A 24,622-nucleotide genomic window follows, 5' to 3' on the forward strand; every position below is an offset into this window, starting at 1 on the left:
TATAATAAGAGAAAAACTTTAATCGATCATTTGGGACATTGGAGCACATGGGGTGTCATTGGCATTAAGGGCACCGTCTGCCCGGGCGTACATACGGTGCGCAGAACTTCAGGAAAAACAAAGCGTTTTCAAAAATAATTAAGATATCCGAGTGGGGTCTGTTTACGAAAATAATCCAATAATTCTCTTGGTGCCGAAAAGTACTTTTGATTTCGGGTTAAGATTTTAATCTGTATTTTGAGTTAAAATGGCTAAAATGCGTGTTTTCAGAGTAATGTTTAGACATAAAACAACCGGTACTGATTTTTGAAAGCACTTAAGAGAATTGAATTACACATTTACCTCATTTTTGTGCCAAATAATGTTACGGTCACCGTTCAAATTTCACAGTTGTCCTATGGACTACGAGAAGACCGCACGCCAGTTTACAGCCTTGCACTTAGAGGCGACACCGCATTGAACGCACCAGCGAGCGTCACGCTTATCATTCCGCCTTCACTAACACACATACACCTTTTGCATTTGTGATTAATGCATGTATGAAAATATCTTGTTAATTGGCAAAAGAAGAAGTTAGCAAACACATTTTACGAAAATACTTTTATAAAATCAAGTGTCAAAATAGTACAGAGATCCGTTCGTTTCGCTTGGAAAATAAAACCATCATAACGTTAATTAATCAACACAATCAAATTGAATCAAAATAATACAAAATGAATGAATTTCGAATAATACGAAACATATCTCGGAATCGCAGATCGAATTAACTTCTGTGGATTTGACGTTAGAAATTATTTTTAAATCTACGAAAGCCAACGCAAAGTAGTTAACCATAATGAGAAGAAAAAAAAACTGTTCCTCAACAATTCCTAAAATAAATCCGGTAAATTTTTTAACTCCAGTTTTCTCCGAGAATCTCCCGAGGCGTCTGCAGGTGCTCTCCCGTTTTTCTTTTATTTCCTTTTTATCTTTTGTTTTCGCTCGGCTGCCTACTTTCCCAAGTAGCGCGACTCGAGGAAAGATGTCCCCTCCCCTTGTTCGGAGTTCCATTAATTATTCCGCAAGCTGGATGCGAACTCCGCCGCTCCTCCGCCGTTTCGGCGCCAGCTGTCCTATTCTAATTTGGCAAGTCGCTCTCCCGCCTCCTTCACCCGTCCGCCCCCCGCTCCCGCCTCCTTGCCCCCGTCGTAAACTCCTCTCGCGCTCTCGGAGGCGGGGAAAACCCGAGTGCGACCTCGCCGAGCTCTCTCGCGTCGCGCGAGGCAGACGAGGTTCTCCGACTTCAAGGGCCGCTACGCCCGCGACGCGTCGGCCCGAAGACGGGGTCGCGTGTCCCGAGACCGCTGCGAGCGTGTCTGCGCCCGAGGCGGAGGAACTCTGATTGCCGAGACCCGCGCGTGGGTTTTGTAGCCAGACTGTAGCTTTCACGACATAGCGGCACCGATTGTGAGGAGCCGTGCATCGGCTATCATCAGGCAAACAAACTAGCGCTTAGTTTCGGTGAAGTACTGCATCCCCTACTCATTCATATTTCTTCTTCTAAGCAATTAGTCGTCAAGTAAGTCAATTTTTTATTACAAAACTAACAACCTTCCACGCGAGTTTTTTTTTTTTGCTAGTAGTTATGGGCCCAACCAACAGATAGCTTCACATGGCGCGCGAAACATGGCCTCAGTTCCCACTGTAAGAGTCGCAACTCTATATCTCCCTCCTTGTTCTATGTCTGCAGCCGCTATAAGACGACTGTCGGACTCGCAGCAGTGTGTGAAGGGACGTATGAATACTTGGCAATCGATGATAAACCAGCATTTCGAGCCCCCCGCCTTCCCCGGTGGCTCCAGAAACAACCACGCAACTTAATACCAGAGCTGTGTATGTTTTGACGAAAAGGATTTAAGAACACGCCGTGGGCGGACGAGTAGTTTCATTTCCGTGTTTCGTCTTCAAACCGTGTTTTTTTAGAAGAGCGAACGTGTATTAAAACGCGTCCAGAATCTTTAAAGCACCCGAGAGACTAGCGTTTTTTCCGCCATACGATATTATAGTTGCCACTCAAGTCTCATAGCTGTCCTGTGCACGACGAAAACGTATTGGCGCCAGTTCAGAGTCCTTGCGCTTAGAGGCGATACCGCGCTAGAAGCACAACGAACGTCGCTCTTTATCATCCAGCACAAATACACCCCATGGCTAGGCGGGCCCCTCAACAAAGTACACTGCACTAGCGATTTCTATTTCTAATATGCCTGGAGTGACGTAACTGTTATGTAGAAAATTCAAACCTAGACTACTGTTAAGCTGTCTTGGTTCAGAAGAAATTTTTACTTTCGCGAGGCTTTCACGCATCCTGAGCGCATGGCAAACCACGAGCTAAAAACCCCGGAGGCAACAAATTAGGGAGTTGGTGCGTGCAATCATCCCTGCCATTTATAACTGCTGCTTTTCTTTCAAGACAAAAAACTTTGAGAGTTAGGCTTTTGTAAATTACTGTTTGTTTAGCTAACTAGAGTAATTTAAACTTTAGAAAAGTCACCCACTACATTGAATAATATATTCATATTCAAAACTCTTACGTTATTTTGAAGTAAAAATGTATTTCGTTAAATGGCCACTTTATTCTCAATATCAACTAAATTTTTATGGGGCGCAACTTTAGAGTGCCATCCTTGGATTTAAACAGAAAATGAAAAACTTCAAAATTATTTTTAAAAAAACACACAAATCGGCTAACTTTGGAAATTAAATAAATTGGGGCGAGTAACCTTGAATTGATCACAACTTGAAAATAAGACTCACGAACAAAACACGATCAAATATAATTGCAAAATCACTTCAAAATTTTAACAAATTCAATACATCAGATGACACGTGAAGTCATTGAAAACGGCATTTAGAGGTTCATAGAAGGGAATGTTTCATTATATATTTTAATTACAGACATGTTTTAAATTTCTGAGGGAATTTTGATTGTAATTAATTTATAAATGTAGGTGAAATAATTTTAAGCTTGATATATTTGATAAAATAAAATAAAAAGAAAACAAACATGTGTAGGTATCAAGAATTAATTACATTTTTATGGTCGAAACACTGTTTAAAAGAGATTGGACCGAGATGGTTCTGTGTCATGATGTAAATCGTATTTGCGTAATCATCTTTCCAGTTACCCTGCGCCACTTCCCTGTTACGTTGGTTGTATTTGCCATCGTACAACGACGGTGTCAAGCCTGTGACAAATTTTAATATCTGACAACATGGCTTTCCTTTGAAAAATCATTTAGCTCTGTTATCTATACTCTCACGGTTTTGTTTTCATGTTATTTGAACTATTCGTACAATGTTAAGATATATTAAAAATATTTTGCGAACGTACACCATTGCTGGTTTACACTGCATGTCACAGAAAAGCCAAAATAACGGATGAAAAAGATGAATACACAACACACAGAAGAAAATTAAACCAAAATCAGCTTGTATCAAATGTAAACGGCATAGAAAGCAAAGAGAATTCCGTGGAATGAATTAAGTCAGAAAAATACCAGAGCACATACGAAAACAGTGGGCTAACGAGGAGATAGTTGCAACACGAACAGTAAATACAAACAACCTTGGATAACACAGTGACAAATAGACGAACCCGCCGACAATACTAAATAGACGATCTGGACAACAACAGCAAACACAGTGGCGCACAAGCAAACCCAGACCTGAAACTAAACATATATTCTGAACAACACAACGACGACAGCACAGACGATTTCACTAGGCTTCCTAGGACTGAACTGAATTCTGTTCCCGTCATGAGGCACAAACTGACTGATGACTTGATACATCAACGCTAAAGTGTAGAAAATTTTATGATTTAAATCAGCCTTAAGAAAAAATATATGTAGTTACTGATTACTGATAAATTAAATGTCTTTTTTTCCAAACAGACACGCGACGTCCTATTGAAGTAACTGGGGATGGAATGAAATCATGCAGAGTAATCGCAAGTCGGTACCAGTCTGTTTCAAATGGATTACGATCAAGTTGCACTGCACTTATCACCGTTTTTTGGAACAGACTGCCAAAGAACCCTGATACAAACAGTTACCAGGGGTTAGCCTAAATTTATTCAGAAAAGAGGAAATTCATGCAGAAGTCACTGGCCCGGCGGGCTTATTTCAGGTGTTACCGAAGAGGGAAGCAGAACCAGCATCCGGCATTATGAAGTAAGCCCTTCTCCTTCGGGAACGGGTCTTCGGGTCTCCTGCTACCCTCCCCTTCCCCCTTCTTCCCCCCGCAATTCGGCGCGCACAAGGGGTTGAAACGTGAAAATATCGGTGGTTAATTCGCCCGTCCTGGGTTCTCCCCTGCCCCCGCTCCCTGGTGGCTCGGGGAAGATGTTTGAAAAGGAACAAGGGCGCGGAGAAAGAGAGAGAGAGAGAGAGAGATGTGGAGGAAGGACTAAAACGCCCGGCCGCCGAACCCACCCCCTGGCTCGACGACTGCATAATGACTTGGAGCGCGCGGCCGAATACCCGCTGCCGAGCGGAACTCGCAAACGAGGGAGGAAATGAGGTATGTGTATTGTGAGCAGGGGGAGGTCTTCACGAATTACTTCCGGCAGCGGAGGAAGCAAGGAATATATATATATATGTATATACTTTTTTTTTCTCTCTCTTTCGTTCCACGCCACCACAGCCACTGTTGCAACATACCTACATTAAAAAAAATCTGAGGTGGAACCAAAGTTAGTTTGTCATTACAGGGATATTAGAGATGTAGAGGAAACCTCAGTAATTTAAACGAAGCCGATTAGGCAGGCTATCCTAGCCGCTCCGAGCCGAATTTAAATCTCGGTGGATCCCTTGGTAAGAAAACCGTTTCAACGCCATTTACCAATGCAAGGTGCCGCGGAACAGGTCGGGCCCGATGATGTATGGTTCTAGTGGTCGCTCGTGCCGAAAGTCGTGACGTCACGCTGATCGTACACTGTTGCCACGTCACGTCCACCCACACCTCGGAAGTATAGAAGTACAAAGTCGTCAAATGTGGCACTGTCACGAACATTCAAGTGTGCCACTGATTTTAAATGCAAGTATCTAGAGAGCCGCATTGCTGAAATCTTAGATCAATTTCTTTCAGAACGTGAAAAGGCGTATCCCGATAAGCTGGGTACTTAAAACATATAGAATCCGTTGCCAAAGGCTTATATTAATTTTTACTGGTATAAAATATTAAGTTTCAAGTACATCCCTGAAATAGTTTAGCAGACGTTCAGTCGAACTTATATATTTACTGTATTTACAGAAGCTGATAAATGGTCATTTCTGTTAGAGATTTTACACAATTATATAAGTACATATTTTGAAAGTTGTAATTCTACAATGACGTTTTACGTAATAAAATATATTGAGAATATTTCAACAGATTATTACAAAAAAAAGTGTATTACAAACGCAACGTAATTCAATTAACGAGCTTGATAGGCACACGCAAAGTAATGCGCGGAGACTGTGGGTGTTTATGCAAATTTATGCAAGGTTAATTATTTTATGTCAGCCACTTTCCTAATCAAATTGTCCCTTTAGTTAACGATATCCACGCGTGTTAACTCACTTAGATCCTTAATATACACAGTAGCTGTTAGTAAGGACTCATCGCAGCATTTTCCTGGAGTGAGTTCGGGAAACCGTGCAAAACGGAAATAAGGATGACCCGACACGGAGTTCAACGTCTTACGAATCATATTTTTATTTTACATTTAATGCTTTTTAAATTTTTTAATTATAAAAAATGTGAGCTTGTCTTTAAGTACCCCCCCAGAGACGCGTGATATCTAACCTCGGTAAAGAGCAACTTCATGTGTTCCCATGTTCCAAATACACTTATAATACGAAATTCAAACACATACTGATTTTTAAAGTAATGCAAGCGTGACAAATATATACGCCAACTGTATTTCTGGACGCGAATCACACGTAGTCTCGGCACCCACCGCTAGAATTCGTTGCCGAAGCAGGCCACGTCGACTATCAAATCATTTTATTTTCAGACCAAAATTCTAAACTATGTAATGAAACGGCTCCATAAAAGCGAAAACGATTTAAAAAAATTCCAAGCCCAGACTTTAGACCTGTTTTTCAAAAGGAATTTTATTAAAATACTGACCATCTTGTTAAAATTCATTAAACATGCATTTTTCATTTTGCTTTTTGAACTTTGGTTCACGCTATCTACCACAGATGGCAGCACTGTGGTTATATACAAATTTCCGTTCCATTCACGAAATTACTCCTACCAAATTCCGTATACCGACAGCTAAGATTTTACAAATAAAATAGTATTCGCTCGTTTGCAATTTTTCAATACGAACGAAATAAACATCCTATTTTTTTGACAATTTCCATTTCGACAATTTTACTGACCGACAAGAGTCGTGGCGTATTGAGACAATTGCAAATTTACACCAATTCTTTGCCCGGGACTCGTAGCTACCTATAAACCCTCGTAACGAAGAGCATGAGGCGCCACTGGGTCACCTCGCCCTATGGTCTAAGGGCGTATCCAGGGATGATAAAAGGGGGGGGGGGGGGGACAAGGGTGAGTAGCTCCTACAACCCGCCCTTCTTCCGAAGCGGAAAAAAAATTGAACATACAGCACGGAGCCGTAGTTAGATAAAATTCGTACCTAATTCACACACATAGGTGTTTTTTTTAATAAATTATGTTTTTATTTAATATTTATTATTGTATGGCACCATAAACACTTCTTCACCATTAAAGAAAAAAGTTGAATTCCGATGAATGCGTTAAATACGTCATTATTGGACCGACATGGAAAAAGGGGTAGGGAGGACTTAGTGAAGAACTGTTACGCACAAAAATAGGCTTCAACAGAATCGGCCCCAAACACTGCAGTCGACAACGCAACCCAGGATATGTACCTGTGGGAAGAGAAAGGAGGAGGGGAAGGCTAGAATCAAACCAACGACCCAAACCTCGTCTCATTTCACGTGAAGCAATCGAAAGCACAGTGAACCTAGAACTCCGACTAGTAGTACTAAATGTTTCTGTGTGTAACATCTCAGCTCTCGGTATACGGCATTTTGTATGAGTAATTTCGTGAATCGGACGGAAGTCACATGGAACGGAAATGTGTCACCACGGTGCTGTATAGGCTAGTATTAACTGTTTTATGACTTTTAACAAGATGGTCAGTATTTTAATAAAATTCCTTGTGGAAAATCAGGTCCAAAGCCGGGGCTCCGTATTTATAAAAGTCGTTTTTTGTTTTTATGGGGCTGTTTCATTATATAGTTTAAAATTTCAGTCTGCAAATGTAATGATTTTATAGTCGACGTGGTGGTGCTTCGGCAACGATTTATATATAGCTTTGGGTCCCGATGGTATGTGTGATTCGCGACCAGAAATTTATTTGAAAATACAATTTGCGTACGCATTTGTGACGCTCGGCTTTACTTTAAAGATTATACGTTATATTTCGTGTCCGAGTTTAGTATTACAAGTGTATTTGCAATATGAGAAAACATGAATTTGCTCTCGTTACCGAGGTTAGATGTTACACATCCCTGGCGAGCACTAAAAGACTCAATAACATGGTTTTATTTTGTTTTCTTTTCCCCCTCTCTGCTACAAAGAGGCAACGCGCCGCCCATTCAGTTAGCAGCAGGTCGTTCTAGCAGATGACCTTCAGGGGTCACCCAGTACACGGAGGTACGGACAGGCCCTCGTGCAGGGGTGTGATCGCATTTGAGAGAATTAACCACGGTTTTCGAACGCGCTTGGACCGGTGTTGCCTCAACATGCGTGTTGATACAGACACACACAACATATTACACTTGAATAAAACCGGTAATTGTGGAATTAATAATTGAGGCGGCACGCGAGTCGTGATAACCGCGTAGGGGAAGGGGGTGAATGGGGGGAGGGGAGAGCGTGGCATGTGTGTGGGGAAAGGAAGGGGGAGCGGGGCACAGAGGGCAAGCGGAGTCATTCGGTAAATATTTAATGTCGTTACACAGCGCAGCATAGCTGGCGGCCGTGAAATAACTCGGCGGGGCGGCGGCGCGGGAGCTGAAAGGGCCTAAGTCGGGGGGGCGCGACGCGGGACGAAGCAGTGTGTGGGCTGCCGAGGGAAGATCTCTCCCAACAACAGAACAAAAGAGCAGCTCGCACACAGGCGAACAGTTCGACGCGGACTTTCAATTCTTCCCTCCGTCGGGAGTATGCGGGCCCCTGCTCCTGGCTGCACGAGGGGCATACGCCGAACAAAACCGCAATTCCGGGTTCTGCCGGCCAAGAGTAAGCGTCCATCACCCCGCGCGGCACAACACCGTGAATCGGCCCCAGACGCCAGGAGAACACGTGACATCAAACCAAACTACCGCGCAGGTTTCCCAGTTCGCAAGGTTCCTAACAAAATAATACTTAGGTATACATTTATGACTGCATAGGCACTGGTTTCACTGGTGCCCGAAAATTTTACTGCTAAGGCAGGAAATCTTGTCATAAAAAGACTACTGTCATTCTCTTCCGGCGAAACTAAAGCATAACAAGTTGGGAAAGCATATTTAGGCACAAGCGCTAACACTAATTTATCATTTACACATAGTTAAACAATGCCATACCTATACTGAAGTATGAAATTGAAAGTTAAAAGATAAATCATTTCCACGATAGGAAAAATAATGACTTGTGCATAGAAATGAGTAAACTACGAGTAAAGGCAACTGATAAAATAACTTATTACAGGCTGACAAGACCTAACTGTAAGCGGAAAACAAATGAGGCAAGTGAATCTTACATCTAACATAGACGTCACTGACACATCCTCGACTGATGCCGTCTCGTGTTCCGCGTCACTCACGTATACTGACACCTCTACGTTCAATCCTATTCCTGCTTTCGTCCCCCCCCCCCCCCCCCCCGGGCCGTACTTTCACTAACATAGGCCCATCGTTCACCGAACCTTTTCTCCCCTTCCAACAGCGTGTCATCCACACAGCGTTATTCTTCCTTCCTGTCGGCTGCCCCAATCCCACAGCAGGTAATGGAAACCGGAATTTTTTCTCTCTCCAATTCCTTGGCAAGGCGGAGCTCTGGTGTGCAGGAACCGGCTAACTCGTTGTTTCCTCGCACGAGTGCCAGAGGAAGTTGCATATTACCAAGCTTCTACCACAACCAAATAGAGTTTTTTCTTACCATCAACATTTAACGACGAGCGTTGCTATCTGCTAGGTGCATAAATAGTTTAACAATATATCCTCCAAATTATTTAGTTCACAGCTGCAAATATTAAAAACGTATTGCAGCACATTTTCAATTTACTTAAATTCTTATTTATTAGCAAGTCTCCCTAAAATAAAATTTTAAAATTCCACTTAATTAATTTCCTCCAATTACTAACATTCAAAGCTAAGCTTCGCCCACCATGTTACAAAGCAAAGCAATTTATTTGCTTGAATGAGCGCTTTTTTTAAAAAAACAAACTTGCTAAGTTAGTATAGTAATTTTTATAGTATGAATATAGTATGAATAGTGAAAAGTTGCCCGATTAAAGATTTTGCCGCGTTTAATGGAAATAATTATTATCTCTAAAAGTATAGCATGTTAGATTTTGTTTTCAATTGTTGTCATAGTGCGTAACAAAAATTGTAGTCACAGTATCGATTACATGCAAGGCAACAATTTTCAAAGTTTTTAAGAAGAAAAAAATCCTATAATTTATAAACTACATTATTAATATTTTTTAATTCAGAACAGTAATAATTTGCCCATGAACTATTCTCATCTTGACGCTAAGTCCTGGGTCATAGTATATAAGTATTGCAAATTACTTTCGGTTGTTAAATTTAACACCAGATATAGGTAACGTACACTTTATTAGCTCTTATAAAAATAGTCTAGAAAAATATTCAAAATGAAATTTTTGCCTCACTAATTGCGTAATTCACTGTGTTCCCACACGGCTGAGTAATGCGTAGAAACAATCCTTCGACCCCTTTTCAAAATGTGGAATACCTAAAAAATAAGCTCTAACGCAGCGGGCAAATACCGAGCCTAGACGGCTATACCTGCAATGTAGCACATAACACACTAAAACTACTGCAATTGAATGATGCGGTCATACCTTTGGATGCGCTCTTCGTGGGAAGGCAACTTTGGGGTCAATCTGAAAACAATACAAAAAAAATTCAGCGTCACAGAAATGTAGCGAAAAACCCACACACAAACACACACACCTTGCTCGGGCCAAACACATCATAATGTAAGGAACATCACTACCGAGTTTTAAATCTGTAGGTCATACAATTTAAAAACAGATTTTTAAGTCCCATTACAATCTCGGTGCATCAAGACTACATAACAGCAAAACCGGGACGCAAATATCCAGCTTAATATTGCGGGAAGGCTGATAACCCCTAGGCAAGACGTGACGGATGCATCAAACGACAGCGCGTTACAAATTCAAGGCAACGCCATCTATTGACGAAGTTCTAAACTAAACTGTTATTAGCAACTTTAGTTCGCTAGCAGCCGCGAGCTTCATTAAGCAGATGGGTTTCGCCAAGGAGAAGGATAGGAATTTGCTTGACCTTACTATATGACCGTGTGGAGGACATAAAGAAATGACATAAACCCACTGTTGAAAAAAAGTAACTGGAATAATAATGAAGATGGTTTATTGTATTTTCACAATGTGGTGCAAATTATAGAAGCACAAGCACATAACATATTAAACTTCACAGTTTGCAACCTGTTCAAATTGGCACACCAAGTGGGACATATACCTGTAAGTAACTTTTCAACAGTATGATTGTCTTTGTGTTGTCCAGAGAATCAGTTTAGTCTCATCGCCGGGTTCACCTTTGCGTTGCTGTGTTGTTCTGTTTGTCGCCGTGTTCTTCAAAGTCATTTTTCTGTGCTTTAACTGTTATTGTTATAACTGTATTGTCGTTATCATCCCACTGTGTTCATCCGTGCTGTGATATTTTTCTGACTAATTCCCTACATGGAATTTTCTTTGCTGTCTATGCATGTTTTGTGTATTTATCTCTTTGTTTGTTTTCAAGGTTTCTGTATGACCTACAGTGCAAACCAGCAGTGGCGTATGTGAAGAAAAAATGTGAGGTAGTTTTTCAGCTCTCGCCAGTGATGTGTAAACAGCTAACCAAGGCAACGAGCAAATCATGTTGTTCATGTTGCAAATAAACTTATAATAACAAACTCGGATACAAAATTAAAAGAAGAATCTTTAAAATTAGTCCGAGCGTGATAAATATACTGATCAATTGAATATTCGCCTTTCAAGTACATACCAATATTTCAAGACGCGAATCACATACTTACACTCTGCGCCCGCCGCTAGAATACGCTGCCTGAATCGTAAACGTTGCTTACCACCATCACGCACAAATAGCAGTACGAACAAACGGAAACTATTAGAAACGGAGAAGTATACTTTGGGGGATACTGGCACGGGAGCTAGAGCGTGGAGCGGGTCAATGACCGACCACTCTGACATCACAGCGGCCATCTTGAATGATGAAGTCGTCATTGTTGAACTTTTCGTTACGACCACCATGATGAAACCTGACGTCACAACTAACATATTGGACCTTGATCTTTTAAAATGACCTCAGACCCTGATCCTTGACATTTTACCTTGAACTTTTACCTTTGACCTAAGTCGCCATCTTGGAACCGCCATCTTGTCATCGAGTGCCCCAATCCCTGAACGATGCAATTTTCGTTACGACCGTCATCTTGAATTTTAATAACATATACGCCATCTTGTTATTGAGAGTCTCAATCCTCGAGCATTGCAATTTTCGTTACAGTCGCCATCTTTAATTCTAATACATGTCCGCCATCTTGTTTTTTTTTCTGTCCTGCTGGAGGCCGTCATCTTGGATTTCGTCATCTTTGTTTTTGGTGTTTGTTCCTAGAGAGCAGTAGCATAGCTCTGTCTCATGCACATAAGGTTAATATTCCATTACATTCTAGTTCTGTCGTGGTCCTTATCGACACAATAATTTTTATTTATTATTTTTTTTTACAAAATACATTACCAATGTTTTGATTCAAACCATGACCGCTCGGACCTCTGACTTGAAAAAATCCTAAACCCCGCCTTTGAATCTTATTTCGACAAAGAATTGTATTAAAATACTACCCATTTTGTTAAAATAAAATTTAATACTAAATAATTCACACACGTTAGAAGTTATACTTCTATGGCATTACTACGAGGGATATTCATCCGTTCAGTGATTAAAAAATTAACTCGTTAAATATTTTTATTAAAAATTTTAGTTTACTTACTTAATTTTACCACATAATTGCTATTAAGTTCTAAGCACTTTCCGTAACGCCACATAAATTTCTTTAACCCCTCTGCAGAAAGTTTCGCCGCCTGGAAATTAAACCAGCCAGGAAGAGCGGCTACTCGCAGTGCAGGCGAGTGAGGTGGGAAGCTTGCACACAGGGGCATTTATTAGCTTCCGAGATCCTGCAACGATCAAGCCGTTAGCACCTTTGCCATTCACACGCCTGGCAGGTATGGAACCTCGCCGGCAAACCCAGATGATAAGGAGAGCGTCAGACGTGTTTGGAAAGGATCTTCATTTGCCCCTATGGGCAGACTTCCCGCTTAACTCGTCTGCACTGCGAGTTGCCGCGCTTCCTTGCGCGTGACTTGCCTGCACACTTCGACGATCCGAGAGACTGGCTGCAATTACTGCTGACTGCTGTTTGCTGGGTCGTCTATGAAGATGTTGCCGCGGTCACTTTGTAGATAACTACGAACAGTCCGTCTTCGAGCTGATGGCAAGTAACTCAAGTAACCCGTTGTTTACTGGTTTAATTTCCAAACGGCGAATGTCTATGCAGAGTGGTTAAAGAAACTGGTGCAGCGTTTCGAAAAGTGCTTAGAACTGAGTAGCAATTATGTGAACATAAATTTAGTTCATATATAGTAAACCAAAACAGCCAAAACAAAACTTTTTCACAGGTTAATTATTTAATGACCAAACAGACCTTACTTTATAAATATCCATCGTAAAAAATAAACATGAATTATTTTAAAACACATATTATAACACTAAGTATATGCTTGTTTTTTTTAAAAACGATAGAATCAGTCTGTCAATACGTTTGGCAGACAAACAACTGTATTGAGCTGATTCAAAATTATTTTCATATGATATTATATGTTATTAAAAAGTAAAAAATAATGTTCTTCCAGTGACGTGATTTGAATCCACAACCCTTGAGGTTAACAAGCGCGCAATCTACCACTGTGCTACTAAAGATATTGGAACCTTATAAGTAGAAAATGTATCATAATCATTGTAATGCCAATTTCTTACGTATTTTAAAACTTGTGATTACGTTTTACTGTGACTATTTTAGTTAACGAAATATATTACACGGTAGTTTCACTACCATAAAGTTTTATGTGGTACAACAATGCTTTGGTATGTCCCCTAATGTTTACGAAAGTGACTGCGGGTTTGTGTTGCTACACGTGGGTCCACCATTTTTGTGTTACATTTCCGTTTATCGACTTTCGTTCCATTTTCACAAAATTACTCCGCTCTAATGCCGTATAAAGAGAGCTAAAATGTTTACACATCAAACCCGTTTTAAATAAAGCTATCTAACGATATGAGCGCACAGCCACCAACACTCAAAACATGCACTGAATTATACTTTGTTTTTTTTTTTACATCTCATCGACAATGAAGTCATTAAAGACGGTAACACACAATGAAAAAAAAAATGAAAAAAAAAAACAAGAATCGCCCGTGGCCACAGAATTTTCCTCGAAATATTCCAAGGAATCAATGAAAAGAGAAATTAGGATGGTCAAGCCGGTCTTAAGGAGCAATTATACGGGTAGAGTAAACGGGATAGCAACTAGGGCAAGTAAGAAAAGTCGCGCTACTATCCTCGTGGGGACATTTGGGAAAGTACTTCGGAGCTAGTAAAGCTAGTAGTTGAAAGAGCTGAGTGATAGCCCATGCATAGTAGCTCGCCCGCTCTTCTTCCTCCCACTACACACTCACCAGCTCGTACTCTACCCGTATGAACCGGTGCAGTCCATCAGGGGAAGCTGGCGAGTCAGTTCATAAACACGTAGTGCTCAGTTTACTCAAGAAGATGAGGTGGTCAGAAGCAGAAGCTATTAAATTTGCAATAGTGTACCGCGAAAATAAATGTGCGTGTGACACTAACAGTTAACTACATTGCAGAAACAGAGGCATTGAACAAGCATCATATGATATGATCTTCTTCCTTCTATGCTCTTAAATTAAGATTCCCGTACCTCTTGCAACAATGCTTTTGCACCATTTTCAAACATTTTATTAGAGCACGACGACGAACATGATTGCGAACAGTATGCTGATCGCCACTTCTGTAACGAACCATTCTATTTTGTAATTCTGTGTTGGACAGCTTATCTACAATTTATATGATAGTACAGTAGTCAGGAGGGTTTACTTTCCCCAAGTTGCTATCCCATTTACTCTACCGGTGTAATCGGCTCTTTTAACACTGCGCTACCTCTGTCTCTAACGAAAACGTTAACACGAAATTTCATTAACCTCTGTGCTTTTTTTTCCCCCCTCAGCGTTGCATTATTTTAACGAACCTCGCTTGAACTGTCTGACATCAATACTCTCGATCCAACGTGACCCGTGAAATACGCGGAAAAACCCGACCCCGGGATTGTTTCCCCAAGATCGTCTGCCGGCTGCTCCGTGAAACAATTCTGGGCGGAGCGAACGCTTGACGCAGCGACTCCAGGGAGCCGTAAACAGCAGCGGGGGCGGGCAATAAACAGCGGTGAGGTCGGCCAATAAACAGCGGTTTGCAGGGAAAAAACGGGGGAGAGGGAATATAAACAAAAGGTAAGAGCATTTCATTCCACTCGCGGAGATGATCAAACATTGTGGCGCGGCGGGTCGAACGAACCCCTTCCTTTCCAGACGTTACGTCCCCGAAGACTCAAACACCGCCCTTCAGCTCTCGACACAAGAAACCTCTCGCTACCCACCCTGCAAATAAAAGATCGTGAGTTTAGAGCTGTTTAACCTCGGGAACTCTCTCCAACGTCCAACTCAAAGCTGTATTTCTTTTCTTTTTTTTTGTGTGCCTCGACTACACTCCTTTTCGCGAGTTCTTAAACGACACTACGGATATTACAGTGGCAAGCCGGCAAGGAAAGACAATTTTCTTTATACCATTCAAAGATACAGTAAAACGATCGACATTGTGACATTTTCTAATCAAAATACTCCTGCGAAAGTTTCCAGTTGCAGCTTTTAAATGTAATTCAGGTAACTCTACGTCTCTTGGCATTCGTAAAGACCCCGTATACACTTGAAAATAAATTTAGAGAAAATAGGAAAAATATATTTGGGTTTAGCAAGCTATCGTTATTCGTTGCTAATTAATTCGTAAATATTTGCCGAAACGGTTTAGCAAAAATTGCCTTCCCAGATATACGCGATTACGTCACGTTAATAGTTCATTCACGCTTACAAGACAGGTTTCACGGCCAGGCGAAGAAGATAGGATAAACACGTGACAGTGAAACGGCCAGCAGTATCGTCTACAATATCACCAATATGTGAAACCTAACTTTAAAAGTAAAAATATCTAGTCACACATAAAAACTTTTTAAGAACGCTCAATAAAACCTGTTAAACAATACAAAAAAAGTTCATGTAAATTTACTCGGCCTTTTGTCAAACCATAAAAAAAAATTCTACAAATATTATTTAGTTCAGTTTAAAGAACATTTTTTTTTCTATATAAATTTCAAACAAGTTTAGGAGACAAACAACTTTCATCAAAGAGTGTGAAAAATATTACTACCATCAAATTTAAACATTGGCAAAAAAATAAAAGCTCCTTGATGGCTGTTAAGGACCGATGCACGAGTACTAATGATTTCGAACTACGATCTTAAATTAACATATGAGAGGACAAAAAATTATTAACATTTTTAGCTGGCCTAGTTCTTTGGGGGATGGGGGGGGGTTGTTATGGGCAGGTGAACTTCACACTTCAATAATATAACTAAACGATAAAACTAAACAATTAAGCATACAATGGATGTTCATACTAAAGAGTCTTTACAGTTGTCTTGACTCTCTTTTCGATTTTCTCTCCCCCAAACATCGATATCACCACTCATGATCGTTGCAGACTCAGGGCCTCGACTTACCCTACCGTCTGTGAGAAGAAATTTCCTTCAAGAAGAAAAAAATAATGTAACCGACTGTAAACAAGTTTTACTTCAGCAAGAAAAATAATTTGGCCAGATTTAAAGTTGTTTCGATTCAGGAAGAAATATAATGTTAAAGACGGTAAAGAAGTTTTACTTCGAGAAGTAATATAATGTAAGAAGTTCCGCTTCAAGAAGTATAATAAATGTAACCGGCTGTAAAGAAGTTTCACTTGAAGAAGTAAAATAATGTAACGGGGGGGGTGAGAATATTCCAGCTGCCGGACACGTGGTCGAGTTCATAAAGCTGGAAGAACACAGTGACCTCCCTTCTTGCGCGACGGAGGACGTGCTGACGCCTCGGAAATAACTAATATATTTTTATGACCCAGGACCTCTCCCCGGGCCCTAGCGACCGACGGCGCTGCGTCCGATATTCGATCCCATCACCGCGCGCCCGGTGGGTGACGCGTTCTGGGGGGGTGGGGAGGGGGTGGTGGAGGGGGGGGGGGCAGGCGGACCCCGCCGCGATGGACCGTCGGACGGCGCTCGCCGTGGACACCATGTGGCGCGTGCACTGAACGACTTACCTAGGTGTACCTTGGCTCGAGGACACCGATAAAAACCGAATACATAGATGACAGAACATAGGTAACACACGTCATAGGAGGTCAATATTTACCATTTATTTATTTTATTATTTTATTTATTTATGTTTTTGCATATTATTATACTGCAATTACCGAATTGCTTTATATACTACATAACCAAAAGTAAAAATAAAAATACGAGCGTAAATAAGGTAATGAATATTCAAACTTTGTAATTTATTTATTATTCGAATAAGCATTAGGTATTACTAACAGTATAATTTAATGTATGAGTTTTCCTCGGGGGTTCAGGGAGACAAAACATTTTTGCCAACACATCTATGAAAAACAAAACCACGTGTGATGTTTTTTTTGTATGTGATCTCAATGTAGAACGTACTTAATATTCCATTACAAGTTAGTTTAAATATGATCTGCATCAAATTTCTACTTTAAAATGTATAGCTTTAGCATACAAAACTAACTCGTGTCTGTTCTGTTGGAAAACCGCTAGCCATTCATGGAGGTAAGAAATTTTGCAGTGTTAATAATTTGGCTATCCCAACAGGTTTAGGGTGATAGTGAAGGTAAGCGCTGATTTCTTGCTGGCGTGAAGTTACTTACGTATTTGTTCAGCAACGCTCACTTCACTATGGCGTTTTTACGAGTGTTCCTAGCGAGTTCCTTTCTGTCTACTAAAGAAACAATAGTATTAGCCTTTAGGGCTGATTCTGTATTTTTGATAACCAGAGTGGCTTCGACTTCGGTAAAGACGCACGCACTAAAACCTCCGTGGAAGCGATGACGAGGATCGGTGTACGCTAGGGTGACCAAATCATAAAGTTGAAAAAACGGGACACATCCAAGGAGGGTTTGGGGGCGATACCCTCCAGCTAAAGGGGGTCCAAGGGGCCTCCATCGAGACGTAATCATTGAAACATGCTCTTTTTTTTTTTGCTAAATTGAGACCTATAAATCCTTTTCAATGTACCTATGAATATGTAATTTAATTTAAATTGTGAAGCGTATAATAAATAAAAACAAAAATTTTGCAGTGAATACTTATTTATTATAAGTATTATGACATACTTCAAAACATAATTAAACAAGATAACTAAAATGGGCGAGTTGAACTGTCGAGGAGAGGGGAAGACGGCCCGAGGAGAGGTGCGACAAAAGTGTATCATCAACCCAACGTAAATACGGGACATTTAGGCGTCCCGGGAGACTTTTTCGGTACCCCGTGTACGATCGTTAAAAAACGGGACAATCCCGTTTTTACGGGACCTTTGGTCACCCTAGTGCACGCCCATCGCTGGTCCCCGGCCACTGCGCAGGCGCCAGGCACTCGAGGGATCAGCTTGAGAGAGGGGGGGGGGGGGGGGGTTGCGCTTCCCCGAGGAGCTTTAGCCTCGCGACGTGCCCCGGCGACCTAACGGGGATCGAACACGGTAACGCGAGGAACGTGCGCTGATGACGTAGACTGCTCAGTTGCTTCCCTCCCCCGGGGAAGGCTGCTTGCTTCTTCAGTTATTGCGACGCCTCTTCAAACACGCGTGAACACGAGTCCGGCTGAGGGGGAAAAGAAGAAGAAAATGTGAGCGAGTATTTCAGTACCTACTAGCTAGAGATGTGTAGCACCTAACCTCGGTATCGAGCAATTTAATGTGTTTTCAATTTACAAATAAAAATAATACGAAACTCGGACACGATATTTTACGTATAACTCTATAAATTAATGCCGAGCGTGATAACTATGCAAACAATTTTGGCGAGAATCATACGTAATTTCAGAATTAGTTGCCGGAGAAACTACGTAGACTAAGTATTGAAACATTCGATTAGCAGACGGAAATATTAAAATATTAGAAACGGGTCCGACGAAAGCGAAAAAAAACCTGGAAAAAAAATATACGAAATCCCGACTTTGGAGCAAATTTTCTACAAGTACTTTTATTAAAATACTACCCATTTTGTTTAAATTCATTGAAAATTTAAAACTATAAAGTTTCCCTTTGGCTTTGTGAACTTTGGTTCGAACCATTCGTCACACGTCCATGCGACTTCCGTTCGATTCACTAAATCACCCCATCAAATGCCGTATACCGAAAACTAAGATGTTTACACATAAAAAAAATTGTTTGCACGTCCGGGATACTCCGTTCCTGTTTTCCAAGAGGAAAAAAAAAGGAAAGGTATGCTACTTAGGTTATGTGGAATCATTTTTTTCTACATCATTGAACTATTTTTTTGGTCGCTATCAATATATTTTTTAACGTCCTCAAGGCTAATTGAAGGAAAAAATAAGAAATTGTTATAAAAACCAGAAAGAATACTATTTTTCTATACTATTTTATAACAAACTAAACCTGTTCGCGCTTAGCGGTTTTTTTTATTCAATTTCATTTTCTTCTATAGAACTATTTTGGAGGTGATTTAAACTAAAAAAATAACATATATTTATCAAATAAATATTTGTGTATTTAATGGTTTTGTTGAAGTTGAAGACTAATTTATATTTCAATCCTAGCATGAATTGAGAGTATGAAATCATGTGGTATAAAGTTTTGAATGAATCGTTCTCATAGTAGCCTTTGTTGTACAATTATTTATTTTTAGGATACCATTCGTAAATAAATACGAGGGTTATTCAAACATAACCCGGAATGTGGTTCATCCGCCCGCTGTAGCGACGTGAGCTTGGCAGCGGTGGCAGGAGAGGGGAGAGGGGGCAGGCAGCACACGACCCTCGCACTCAGATCCGTCATGCCAGTGTCGCTGCGCTACGCCGGCGTCAGTAGCGCCACGCCTTGTTACTCGCTTCCTCGCCAACAAAGGTGTGGAGTCAGGTGAAGTTGTGAAGGGACTCCGAGCACAGTTCGGTGATGCTATTCTGTGGAACCCGAGTGTAAGATTGCGCCCAGAAGTCTCGAAATGGTCGTGATAAGGTTGAAAGTCAAAGCCATCAACGGCGTCCGGCGACCTCTGGAACACCCACCGTATAGTCCACACTTGTCCCCACGTGACTGCCGTATGTTTGGTCCTCTGGAGGAGGCAGTGGGAGGGGAAGGATTTGAAGATGTCGCTGCGGTCGGACAATACGCGCGAAATTAGCTACTAGGTCCACCATTTTTTTTTCATGACGGGATCAAAAAGCTTCCTAGCCGATGGGGAAAATGCATTTCTGCTGAAGGCAACTATGTAGAAAAACAAAGACTTTCATTTGTATTTTCGTAAATCACCAATAAATCTGTATAAAAAATTATTTTACATTTGAAATGACCCTCGTATTTGGTTTGTTCCAATATAACAGAAAACTGGCCGCGTTAGGGAACGGACGAAGGCCACTGTTGGCCGAACTGAATGAACACGAGAGGAACTACTTGTCATATCATGCATGCCGCTACAGTAATCAGCCGTGGGACCCCGCAGACACGTGTGTGGAAGTTGGAGAAAATCATTTTGAATGTCTTTTGAAAGCTTCCTACACGAAGCTTTAACTTAAAATTCGTGTATGCAATAAAATAAGTGTAAACTGTCATGTTATATAAAAAATTTCAAGAGATAAAATACTGAGGTATCGTGCTAGACTGTCCTCTAAAATGGTAAAATCGTGTTTTCCTATCTTACAAATCAATTAAGGAAAAATGGTCAAAAAATTCGTTGATAAAAATCGGGTTTCATTTTAATGATTTTTCTTAGCAGTATTTCCGTATGTCCTGCAGTATAGTATTTTTGCTTGGGGAAGGATGAGCAAAGAATCAATCAAACTACTTATTAAAAAAAACCTTCACGTACCCATCCCAGAAACTTTTTAATCCTTTAAGAGTACATTAGAGCTCCAATAACGTATAGAAGTAAAAGTAAGTTAAACTATGTGGCTCACAATTATCATAACATAATATTTTTCTAATATTTAGTTAGTTTTGCATTCCTTGGTAGATTACGTAGGTGTATTTTTATTTTATTCGTAATTTTTAGTTATATATATTTTGAATCAATTAAATAAATTATATATCCTAAATTTATCAGCGCTTTAAAACAAACTAGCATTAAAATTTATTACGTTTTTGTTTTGTATTTTGTCATCTGTTGTGTTTTGTAATATGTTTTAAAAGATGTGGATAGTATATATAATAACAAACGTAGCATAAAGAGACAGCAGCACTCACGTAGGTACCAACTTTCCATTGAGTGTTAAATTTACTGGGAAAAAAAATTATAGTGACTGCTGAAATGATTTTAAAAAACACAGACATAATATGTATTATGATACTCAATTATAAACAATACGAAGTGATAATAAGCCACTGTATGAATGGGTTATTATTGCTCTGTGTATTTTTTCCAAGATACTACGCAATCGCTACGCCAATAATTCCCAGGCGTCGAACAAGACCCGGTTCACGACAACCGATGAGCCAGCCGGGGACGTGCGCCTGGCGGAGTCGGATCTGCAAAGCGCAGAGGTTCAAGTTTTTATCGAAGGGAGAGCCACTTGCAGGCAAACGGCCGCAGTCAGCACTTCCATTGATAACGACAGTAACCTCGCAGAAATGCGAGCTTTCTCCCTGCCATTGTGCACCCTATTCCCCCCCTCTACAGCTGCTTCTCCACCCCCTTCCGTCCGCAAGGCCAGTTCTCCGTTCCGTCCCTCCTGCCAGAACGATTTAACCTATTTGCAACTCTATAAAAAAATTTCGGGAGAAAGGAAAAAAAAAGAGTGTGTGTGTGAGGGAAAGAAGAGGGAAAGGGGTATAAAAACATTGAAAAAGAGATAAAATACAGCGTTTTTCTCTTCCTCTCTCGGTTTAGCACCCCCGGCCCCCTAAAGCCCTCTATCGCAAGCTCCAAGCAGTTCCCCGCCTCCCCTCCTCCTCCACAGCGAGAACCGGAGAGCTGAATCCTGCAACATTCCGAGAGCGTCCGGGACAGAGTGTGTGCGTGTGTGTGAGAGAGAGAGAGAGAGAGAGAGAGAGAGAGAAAGAGGTCGGTTTATGAGGAGAGGGGTGGTTGAGATAGGCGTAGTGTTCGTTCTACTCCTTTTCGTTGCTACCTCTTTCGTTCGCACCTCCCCCTAAATTTATTTTTTTCTTCTCTCATTCGTGTTACAGCGGCCCGGAGGAGACGGGCGGCTCGCGGGAAAGGCGCTGGGACGCGCAGGCGCACACGCCACATAAGTCAACGGGAAAAGTCGCTTTCAGGACTCGGACCCTCCCTCGCAATTCTATCTCCCCCCCCCCCCCCCTTTTTTTATATACCAGGTCCACCTCCGGACCTTTCCTGAAACGGCATTAAATTCGAGCCCTTTGTTGCGGCCGCGGTAGGTGTGGCGGTTAAAAAAAAAGGGGGGGGGGGCTGGGCAGCGGCGGCGACGAGACAAAGACAGAAATGTGTGGACATGACCAGGGGCGCCACGTCGCGCGAACAAGGCACTTCTCGTCGCGTCGCTGCTCCGTACTTCTACACACGATTCCTCTGGAAACCAGTTGTCGCACAGTTTACAATGCTACAAGAAACATATTGCAGCTTTGTACGACACATGCCTGTGGTTACTTTTGCATACATGAAATACGTTTTTTTTCGAGATAATTCTGTGTTTTTTTTTCTCTCTCGAAAATTGACGCAAAATTTTATATATTAATTGATGTTTCATTCGAGCACAACTTTCTTAAACCTTGGAAAATATAATCGAATATTCCGTAGTCGGATTTAATTTTGTTTTATCATGCGTATCAACTGTCGCAGTTAAACGCTATTCAGGGCCGAACACAGTGTAACTGCGAATACTATTTTCTAGTGATAACAGTTTTTTTCATGTTAACGTAAAAAGTTTACAAATATCTGTAATAATAAGTATATGCATATTTCGGTTCAATTTATATAAAAAAAATTCCGTGTGCAACAGGTGAGGATTGCACAGGGTTAGAAGATGACAGTGACTGGTTTGGCCCGGGGAGGAAGAAGAGAGAATTATGTCGTGGAAACCCAGTATTTGGCGTCCGTGCGCACTTCCTTGCGATACACACGTCACTGTGTCGGGAAAAAACATCGTTTTCCTCTATACGAGACCAAGTATGGGGAATTGCGTAAATTTCCAATTTTACGACGCCTTTTCTGTTTATGTTAGAGTTCGTAGAATTATTTTATTCTGATTAAATAACGGAAAGGAAATAATGTATACTAAATCAGCTTTAGCGTACAGCTATGAGTTTGGTGGCTATATTAATGTTCAGACGGGGAATAATATATCGTTATCAGCTGTTTTCTTGACCGCCATATATAATGTATTCCATATTAAATAATTGGTAGAGCGAACATGACTGAAGAAAAAAAACTGGCTGGCCAAAAATGTTTGTTTCTGCGCATGCCTGTCCACGCTCTACCCAAAAAGTATCCAACGGAGAGCAGTTGCCACCATTTCCGAAGTGGGAAAAAAAAAATCATGTAAGCGAGTCTTTCAGTACTCGCGAGACATGTGTAACATCTAATTTCGGTAACGAGCAAATTCATGTTTTCTCATGTTGCGTAGAATACTTTAAAATAATGCCGAGCGTAATAAATATACACGAAAATTGTGTTTTTAACTACATTTATTGATGCGAATCACACGTAGTTTCCGCACCTGTCTCTAGAATTCGCTGATGGAGCAGCTACGTCGACTATCGAATCATTCCATTTGCATACGGAGATTTTAAACTGCATAATGAAACGACTTCGATAAAGGCGGAAAAAAACTTGAAAAAATAATTAAACCCCGGCTTTGGATCTGATTTTCGACAAGGAATTTTATTAAAATACTGCCCACCTTGTTAAAATTCACTAAACAGTACTACTATAAAGTTTCCAATTGGCTTTGTGAACTTTGGTTCACGTCATCTGCTACAGATGGAAGCACCGTGGTTGTTACACATTTCCGTTCCATGCGACTTCCGTTCCATTCACTAAATGCCAACCGAAATGCCGTACATCAAGAGCTAAGATCTTACTGATCGAAAATTATCAACCAATTGGCCGTTTGTATTTCAGCACTTTGAAATAAACTAATTACGAAATATAGACAGTGCGTGTCATCTGTGAGAAGTCGTAAGTCGGCTCTATCTCTACATCCACTCTATGGCCGTGTTTCTGACGCGGAGAGCTGGCAGCCGCGGGCACGGCTTGCTAGCAGACACACGGCGCGCTCGGTACCGCCCCAAAGCATCTACGCCACTACATGTAATCCGCCCGGAGCTCCGCGCCCACCCTTTTACTAACAATGCAATTGAATTTAAAGTTTTTGTTTTACATTGTACACCCCATTCAATAACATAACGCAAACTTAAATAATCAGAAATGCAATAATGCTAAAACAAATTAATTATTCTTATTATTACGTAAGTATAATACTTAAAATCGTTGTTTTAATTAGTTTATTTTCAATTTTTTTCCTCTGGGGGCTGTTCTCAGACCCCTCCAGAATATTAGGGCCCCGTCAAATTCAATGCCCCAGGGCCCTGCAATGTATAGAGGCACCAATGTCGCCTACATACAGTGTCGGGAAAGGGAAACTTTATAGTATTAACTGTTTAATTAATTTTAACAAGATAGACAGTATTTTAGTAAACATTTTTGTCGCAAATCAGGTCCATAGCCAAAAGGTCTTCTTCGCTTTTGTCATAGCCGTTTCGTTATAGCTACAGTTTAAAAGTTCGGTCTGCTAATCAAATGATTCAATAGTCGACGTAATTTCCCCGGCTGCGAATTCTAGCGGCGGCTGCGAAAACTACGTGTGATTCACATCAATAAA

At 40.9% G+C, this 24,622-nt stretch overlaps 1 protein-coding gene across 5 annotated transcripts in view; it reads right to left on the bottom strand.

Annotated features, from left to right (window-relative positions):
- LOC134530757 (RNA-binding protein Musashi homolog Rbp6) overlaps window positions 1-24,622 on the bottom strand; it is a 1,338,028-nt gene that overhangs the window by 530,575 nt on the left and 782,831 nt on the right. For all 5 annotated transcript variants that reach the window (XM_063365896.1, XM_063365898.1, XM_063365899.1 and 2 more), the window contains one exon: window positions 10,136-10,177. In XM_063365896.1, coding sequence (XP_063221966.1) covers window positions 10,136-10,177 — 42 coding nt within the window. The remainder of the gene's footprint in view (window positions 1-10,135; window positions 10,178-24,622) is intronic.

Source organism: Bacillus rossius, chromosome 3 (genome assembly GCF_032445375.1).
Source record: "Bacillus rossius redtenbacheri isolate Brsri chromosome 3, Brsri_v3, whole genome shotgun sequence".
NCBI classification, from domain to species: Eukaryota; Metazoa; Arthropoda; class Insecta; order Phasmatodea; family Bacillidae; genus Bacillus; species Bacillus rossius.